Below are 9,001 nucleotides of genomic sequence, written 5' to 3'. Positions count from 1 at the left end.
GGAAAAAATTCTCCAAAAGGTGGAGCAAGAAAAGGGAGGTTTCCAAACTATATGCACACATATTTTCCAATCACCTTCCTCCTAGCACCTGACCCATCCTTTGTCTTCAAGTAGGAAGGGAGAGCCTTGGCTCCATTTCCTCAGCACCTGCAGAGACCCTTTATTGTGAGACCATATCATCATGTTTAAGGTTTCCATCAGACTGAAGAAATCCGAGGAAAAGCGTAAAGAGGATGACAACCAAATGCACATAAGAGGGAAATAATCAATAAAACAACAGGCTGAAATGTCAAAATGGCCATTAAAATTGAGGTACTTTACAGCATCATGGTATTCCTGTTGCAGAACTCCTTCCCCCATGCCCCAAGTTATAGGTGTCTTAGGTAAAGGGCAAATCCCTGTCAGTTGACGTTAGACTTTCAGCATTCAACATAGGAGAGTATTTGAGGATATAAGAGATGCAAAGGTAGGGAGAGGGGAGACCAACATGCTGGAAGATCATGATGGGATCTTTCTCTCTAGGGAAAAGACAAAAGAATAAAATCCTAGGTGAAGTATGTATTTAAGGCTTGTAACAAACCTACCTTTTTAGGCACCTCTCCCATACTTTTCCCATATAAACCTTCTCTAGCCAACTGGGTCTCTCAACATGCCTTGGAATTGCCAGATACAATTCAAAAGTATTTGCAATCTAAGGAGGTACATATCCACAGTGAAAATGAATAAGGAAATGAATAACTAACATTTTTTTTTCCCAGAAAGTGCTAATTTTCACCAAGAATCAAGTAAGTTTCATCATTGTAACTCTCTATGGTTTTCAGTAAAGACAGAATCAACACAGGGGCATTTGTTCTTGTGCAGGTTAATATAAGGCTAAAGTGTGTTTCTCAACACTCTTCAAACAGTCCCACTCTGTGTCTTCTACCCCTCTATCCAGTAGTAAAACAAGAGGAAAGGGGAAATATGATTAATCCATTGATCTCATTTTAGGTGGATAAACGATTTCAATATAGACTTTACCTTGCCCACTATAAGAAGGTAGCAGAGATCAGGGGGGAAAGAAAAGAATAGCATAAATATCTTATGGGGAAAATTGGTGAAATCTGATTATTGACTGAGACTTACCTAATAGTCTTGTATCACTGTAAGTACCTGATCTTGATAAACATACTGTGCATATATAAGAGAAATGTCTTAATTCTTAGAAAGTTAACCCTGGAGTATTTAAGGGTAAAGCGGCATGATGTCTTCAACTTACTCTCAAAGGGATCAGAAAAAAGAACACGAGAGAGAAAACAATAAAACAAATGGGGAAAATGTAAACAATGAATGACTCTGGGAAAAGAAGGATACAGAAATTGTTCATGTTTCATTTTCACAACTTATTGTAAGTTTGAAATTAGATCAAGTAAAAAGTTTGAGATTAAAACGTTCACAGGGTTAAGTTTCAGGATCTCGTGGGAAAAAATGACGGCCTATAATGGTGAGAAACAACTTTGGAGATCTGTCAGACAAGTCCCTTCAATTCAGGGACAGGAAGATTGAGGCTGAGTGGGGCAAGAACCCGCACGAGCATCTATCAAAGACCAAGTACAAGCGCGTAGCACCAAGCCCACGGTCTCCCAGTCGAATATCTTTCGCCCAGGCTTCCCCTCTGTCCCCACAGAATTCTTCTTGACTAATTTATGTCTCCTCTGATTACTTTCTCCGACTTTCTCAACTTCACTCAAATCATTTTTAAACACTTCTCCCAAAGTGTATTTCATGCACAGCACACTAATTCTGCAGGATTTTAATAGATGTTATATAAAGAAGTCTGTGCCCAAATAAGCTTGGGAAATACGCAGTCAAATAAGGTAAAACAGACATCTCAAGGCCTTTCAAATGATAATGTGCACATTGTGGGGTAGCCGGGGGTACAGCATAAAGCATTTTCCAAACGTATTTGGACAGGGAAGACTCTTCCTCCCACCCCACCCCACCCCAGTCCTGGGGCTACACACCCCAACACATTTTAGAACAGCTAGTGGAGAGCAGCACATGAATCATGAGTAAATGCTGCACGACAGATGCCACGTGTCATTTCTCCCATTCAGCATGACGAAGCTCCACGACTCCAGGACCGTGGGGACTTCTTACACAGCTGCTAAAGGAGAGATGGAACCCAGGGCTGAGCCCTAATTCTGGCTCTGAATTGACAAACGACAACTCTGGACAAATCAGCAAATCCCTTTGAGCTTGTTTCTTCATCTGTAGAGGAGAGATAACATCTATATCGCAGAGTGCTCTGTGCGGGCTAGCCGATTTTATCTGTGAAAGTTCTTTGTGATCTACAGACTGTTCCTTCAACAGTAAGGTGGCAGGCGGCTGTTGCAGGAAAGGTGAGGGTGGTCTCTGAAAATGAAGCTGAAATAAAATACTGCTGCACGTGGTGGAAGAGTACAGGACGTGGTTTGCATCGACGGTCCTCCTGCAGAAAAAGTAGTCTGTATGCAGTTTCAGACTTGTTAAGGACTACGTGCGTAAGTCGGTTTGAAAAACAAAGAAAAGGACCGAGCAGATGCTGGGAAGTGCTTAAGATACAACTAGGGAAATGCACGCTTTGGATTTTGGTTTGTCATTCTTGGGCAAGGGACACTGCTGTGACACCTCCATCATCATTTTGCATGGTATTTTAACTAAAAGATCTCAGCTCCCTAAAAGGCAGCTCTTTCTCTCTGGCAGAAGGAGTTTCCCTTGCATTCAGCCGGGTTGGAGGGAGCCACGGTGACAGCCCACCACCCGCACATGGTCTCAGCGGGGACAGTCCTTCAGCCTCCGATCACCTCACATCCCCTGGAGCCACCGTGTCCAGTTCCTGGACCCCACCACAGCCAAGACATTTTGACCAGTGCATCTCCCAGTACCTAAGCCAGTTGCACGGTGGTTTTTGATATCCCATGGATGCAGAACATTTACAACCTTGAGATTCTCTTAAATAAGTGATTTGATTTTATTCCTCTTCACAATAGTTCTTTGGGGCGGGCTTGACTGCTGCGGTCATCCCCATTGTAGAGCTGAGGACGCTGAGGCCCAGGGGGGTGAGTATGTTCCCAAACTGAGGTCCCAGTGCTGAGATGAGCTTCAGCTGATTCCTGGGCCCGCACACCGACCCCTGGTCCAGGCTGCGCCCAAATCTTCAGCTCCAGCATCTTGCCCGCCAGGTAGAGGCAGCAGCAGTAGCAGGGCTGGTCTCTCATTTTAGTGAAGAAAAAAAACAAAAGTGGATTATCCAGTGTGGTAGCCCTAAGTGTCCCCCAAACCTCTCCCTGCCTGGGTACTTCAGTGCTAAGAACTGCACCCACGAAACAATCGTCCTGCCGAGTTCCTTTCCCCGATGCCCTGCTTTACTGTGCAAAGTCTCCCAGAAGGTCACACCGCAAACAGACCCAAAGGAAGAGGAGAGGAGAGGAGAGAGGAATTGGCAGTTGTCTAAGGGGCTAAGAACAAACCAGAAGGCTAGGCCTGGGAGGAGGGAAAGCTGTGATGACCGGAGGGGGCGGGGCAAGGGCGGCTTGGATTGGGTGCCCCTTCTCCCCACAGGCCCTGAAGGCAAAGGAGTGGCATTGAAAAGACTCCCGAGCCCTGGGTGCTGAACGAATTGGGCCCAAAGCACTGCTCTAAGGTGCTGTGTCTCCAGGGTCTGGGGGGGTGTCTGCTTGCATATGTGAATTCCAGAGGGGATGGGAGGCTTTTATTAAAATTCAGGATCCTACGGAACACAGAAGGCCACAAGCCAAGGAAAGGAAGTGGTGGAAACAATTAAGAAATCTAAGCAGAAACGGTTGCCCGAGAGAGGGCCGCAACTGTTCTTTCGACCACATCCGATCTTTGCTTCAAATTGTTATGCAGGACAGTAATTGTCTCCTGGGAGGGCAAGAGGCAAACCGGGCCGGGCTGGCCTCTAATAGGTTTCAACAGCAAAGCACCCTCATAAATAGTGCATATTGTGAAACCAGAGTTTTTTTCCTTTTCCAGGAGACCTCTCCCAACCCTCCTCCTTTAATTAAAGAAACGTGGCTTACCAAGAAACAAATACCTCTTTTCATAAGGCATTAAGTATGGATTAAGGAGGAAAAAAGAAAGGAAAGAGGATTCTACATGGAAGAAGTGAACTTTCAATGAGCCATTGATGCCGAGGCTGTGACATACAGATAATTCCATGTCTGTGATCGCCAGCACCACCTGCCGAGTCCCCGGCATCCCCTGTCTGGCATGGGACAACATCGTGCCCCCAGGCCCCTGGCTAGACTGAAGTGCGAATCAGCTGGACTCAGTCTGGAGCAAACCTCTGCTCTCCTTAGTCTGGTTTCTCACCAGCCCCGATTTGTTACCTGCACCAGCCACTCCAGTTTTGTTCACACTGTATTTTCTTGTGCCATCTGGTGGATTTCAAGTGAATTTGCAGAAGAATTAAAAAAAAAAAAAAAAAAAAAAAACGAAAACAAAACAAAACCAAAAAACCCCAACCCAGTTCCACTTAAATGTGGACTAGTTTCATTTCCAGACTCACCTCAGAGAATCATGATGACACCTCTAAGGCAGCAGTTTTCTTGATCTTTTCTAATTAGTTTGCCTGTGTGCTTCACCCATTGACTTTTTAAAAAGTCACTTATGGTTTCAAAATTAGCAAATCAAGCACGTGGTATAAAATTCAAAAGGTGCACATGGTGAAAAAAGTCTCTCCCTTTGGTCACCCAGTCCCTGGTCTAAGAGGTGACCACCAGTTACCTTATTCCAGGAATGTACAGCACACATGTATGTCTTTAACAAACTTGTGCATGTTTTATATTCTGATTTGTTCGCTTTTTCTGCTGACTGTATCTCAGAGAGCTTTGCCTCATTGTTCTGGGCAGCTCCCTCATGGTCGCTTGCATACTATGATGGGCATTATGCAACCAGTCCCTTTTCTATAGATATTTAAGCAGCTTTTAATTTCCCGATATTCAAAATAATATCACAGTGAATAGTCTTGTACCTCTGTTACTTCACTCCAGTAAAAGTATATCTCCAGGTAAGTCCTAAAAGTGGTATCTCTAGATCAAAGGACATTAGAGGCATTTTGATTGTGGAGAGTCACCTTCAGGTTACTCTTCAGAGGAAGCAACAGTGTCTGCCTCTATTAGCAATGTAAGAGCGTGCCCATGTCCTGGACTCCGGCCCTCGGCATGTTATCTACCTTTTGGATCTCTGTCTATGTGTGAGAAGTGGTATCACGCTGAGGTTTTTTAAACAAATTCCGAGAGGTTTGAGCATCACTTCATACACTTAACAATCTATCTGTATTTTCTTTTCATTGCTCACTCATTTTCCTGGCCCATTTTCCCACTGAGTCGTTAGCTTGCTTACTTATTTGTAGGTCTTTGTTTATTAACAAAATTAGTTCTATCAGGTGGAAATTTTGTTCCCAATTTGTTATTTGTCTTTTCATTTATCATATGCTTTTCCATGAAGACTTTTTTCTTATCATACTGTCAAATCTCTCAATCTCTCCCCTGGACATTACAATCAGTCTAATTTAAATAACCTTACAAACTATTGGTGTCTCTCTTGGGATTACATTATAGTTCTAAATTAATTAACGGAGAGTTATCATCTGTGTAGTATAGTCTTCCTCTCTTAGGATATGGTATGTTTTCTATTTGTTAAAATGTTGTTTTTAAAAAAAAATATTTTATTTATTTGAGAGAGAGAGAGAGAATGAGTGAGGGAGGGGCAGAAGCAGAGGGAGCAGCAGACTCTCCGCTGAGCAAGGAACCTGATGCAAGGCTCTGTCTCAGGACCCTGAGATCATGACTTGAACCTAAGGCATACGCTTACCACCTGAGCCACAGGCACCCCTTGTTAAAGTTTTTCTTTTGTATTCTTCGATGCTGCTGTCCAGCTGTTCATTTTTCCTGTAGTACTTATCACATTGTATTACTCTTTATCATTCAACTATTTAATATATTTATTCTTTCCTGTCTGTCTCTTCCAACTGAAATGTAAGATCTATAAGAATGAGGATCATTACCTATTTGTTCACTGATCTAAATACTTAAAACAGTGCTTGGCACATAATAGGCACTTAATAAATACTTGTTGAATGAATGAATGAATGAATGAATGAATGAATCAGTCAATTTATCAATCAGTCAATCAATGGCAGGCTCTTCTTCGTGGCCCATTTTGTCCATGGGAAATACTCATGCATTCTTGACTCTGGTCCAGGCCATTCCCAGCACAGCTTTTCTCCTGTTGGACCCTGGGAATACTGCGCCCAACCATGTCCTCTGAACCCCTGACTGCTCAGGATCTGTTTCATACAAGCCCACTGTGCTCAACAAACAACTTGGAGACTCTCAACCTCTGAGTGGTCCCAGCAAAGCCCCTCATCTAATGTAAGATAGAACTGTACACCTAACCTTTCTCAAAATTATAGAGGGAGGCCTCTCATTATTCCAAAGTGGATGCTCATTCCAAAGCAAACTTTTCTCTATTCCCCTTTATCTCTCTTGACTTCTCCATCCTTTTTTAAAGGTTAAAGTTGTGATCAATCACCAGAAAGCTGGGCTTTATTTTAAAATGTGGGAGCACTTTGGCTTTTTGACTTGGGGTTCCAGTTTTAAACTGAAACAGAAAGAATTATACTTTATAATTATAAAGTATATTTATACTTTTATATAAAGTATTATTATACTTTAATATCTTGCTACATACAATTTTATAAACAGTATAGAATCTTTTTTGTGTGTTTAAAACTTACAATGAATGGTTTTGTAGTGTAGGCAACACTCTGCAGTTTGATTTTCTCAATCGACATTCTATCTTCAAGAACTATCATGTAGATACACAACGATCTAGTTCATTCATTTTAATTGCTGTCTAGTATTCCATTATATGCCACAACTGACTTTCCATTCTTCCATTCATGGATATTTGAGTTGTTTTCAATTTAAATTTCAATTTAATATTACCAATTGCTAACACATCCTTATATACGTCCCCTTGGGCACATGCAAAATAATACATCCAGGATATACACCTACAAGTAAATTTGTTGATTATGCACACTTTCAATTTTAAGAGTTATTGCAACATTGCTCTTCAAATTACACTCCCACCAGCAAAATACTAGAATTCCCTTTTCTCTAAATAGTCACTTCCTGGCCAACTCTGATGATAGTCACAATTCTTAATTTCTACCAATTTTATATGTGTAAATAGTATCTTGTTTAAAAATTGAATTTCTTTGGTTACCAGTGAGAGTATCTTTTTATATTTATATGTAAAAATTTATTGAGATAACTGTAGATTCATTTGCTATTGTAAAAAATAATATGAAGGGATTTTTTTGTACATTTTCCCATTTTCCCTGTGGTAACATTTTGCAGAGCTATAATATAACAACACATCCAGAATATTGACATTGATACATTACTGAACTTATTCTGATTTTCCCAGTTTTACTTGTACTCATTTACATTTGTGTGCATGCCATTTTCTTTTTAATATTTGCTATTCAAATTTACTCTTCTGAGAATTGACTATTTGTAGCCTTGATGATTTTCTTTCAGGGTTTGTTTTTGGTTTTTTTGTTTGTTTGTTTTGGTCTTTTTATTTATATGTAACATAGGTCATTCTAGATTACAATCTTTCATCTCTCATATGCATTAAAATACAGTACCTTTGTTCCTTCTACTTTGTCAATTATATTTTAACTTTATTGTGATTTTAAAAAACACTGAGTAGTCAAATTTAATATTTTTTTATTTCAGTTTAAGCTTTTGAATTTTGCCAAGAGAAATCATTCCCTATCCTGAGATCCTAAAATATTCCCTAATATGTTCTTCTAATGCTTTTTAAAGTTCTTTTTCATATTGTATTTTTTCCATTGGGAGATTGTTTTTATGTATGGTGAGGTATTGATCTAATTATAATTTTTTTTGTAGGAAAACCAATTTTTCATATGAAGGGTTATTTATTAGTTCATCCCCTCTCTCTGATTTATCTCATTTTTCCCCCTCCACTGTTACAGAACTAGGGCCCATATATGCTTGGTTTCACTTCTAGGTTCTCTATTCTGTCCTGATGATCTATTTTTCTATCCATGTACCAACACCATCTTACCTTAATTACTATGGCTTTATAACAATCTGGATATGAGATAGCATAGGCCTGCATTTTCTGTTCTTATTTGTGAATAGTGTTAGCTATAGACTATTGTTTTATTATTTTCTGACTTCTTTATGAAAAATACAATTTTTTAAGTTTCCTGAAAAATCCAATCCCTTTATTGACACAGAATTGAACTTACAGACAGCAAATTTTCCACTGAGTACTGCTTTTAGCTACATTTTAAAATGTAATGCTATTGTTTTAACTTAGTACTAAATAGTTTTTAATTTCCATATTTGTCCTCTTTAACACTTGAGGTTTTTAGAAGTATGTTTACCCCCTAAAGGTATGACAGCTGCTGTTGTTTGTAACAGTCTTTTTATTGTTTTTTTTTTCTAATTTAATTATTTCTTTGTGGTTAGATAACATAGACCATATGAATATATTCTTTGGAATTTGTTGAGACTATTCTCATGACCTAGTATGTGATTAATTTTTATAAATACTCAATGGGTGCTTTAAAAGAATGCATTCTTGGTCTCTTGTGTACAAGGCTCTGTATCTACCCTTAGATCGAGCTTTGAAGTTATGTGGTGCAAATCTTCTACACTTTTACTAGTTTTCTTTTGTCTACTTGATCTATCGAGTTCTGAGAGAAATAGATTAGAACCTCCTGCTATGATTCTGGATTAGCCTCTCTTCGTGGTTCTCTCAAATGTTTTATGTATTTTGAGCCTGGCTCATTAGAAGTACGTAGGCTCATGATTTATATATCTTCCTGGTCGATTGCTAAACTACCCCCTCACTTTCCAAGGTCCACAGTCCGCAGAAAGCATCTGTTTGTTCCTGAAACACATAAATCACA

At 39.9% G+C, this 9,001-nt stretch overlaps 1 protein-coding gene across 4 annotated transcripts in view; it reads right to left on the bottom strand.

Moving 5' to 3' along the window:
* Positions 1-1,776: 1,776 nt before the first annotated feature.
* The window catches only part of ZNF365 (zinc finger protein 365), a 116,057-nt gene continuing 108,832 nt past the window's right edge, over positions 1,777-9,001 (bottom strand). For 2 of the 4 annotated variants that reach the window (XR_007410121.1, XR_007410123.1), the window contains one exon: positions 1,777-8,982. Coding sequence is in view for 1 of the 4 variants with exons in the window: in XM_025434084.3 (XP_025289869.1) it covers positions 3,124-3,234 (111 nt within the window). In the remaining 3 variants the exon portion in view is untranslated. The remainder of the gene's footprint in view (positions 8,983-9,001) is intronic. The other 2 variants (XR_007410122.1, XM_025434084.3) reach the window with 1 other exon arrangement.

Source organism: Canis lupus, chromosome 4, assembly GCF_003254725.2.
Source record: "Canis lupus dingo isolate Sandy chromosome 4, ASM325472v2, whole genome shotgun sequence".
Lineage (NCBI taxonomy): Eukaryota > Metazoa > Chordata > Mammalia > Carnivora > Canidae > Canis > Canis lupus.
This window is presented reverse-complemented; position numbering and strand designations above follow the sequence as displayed.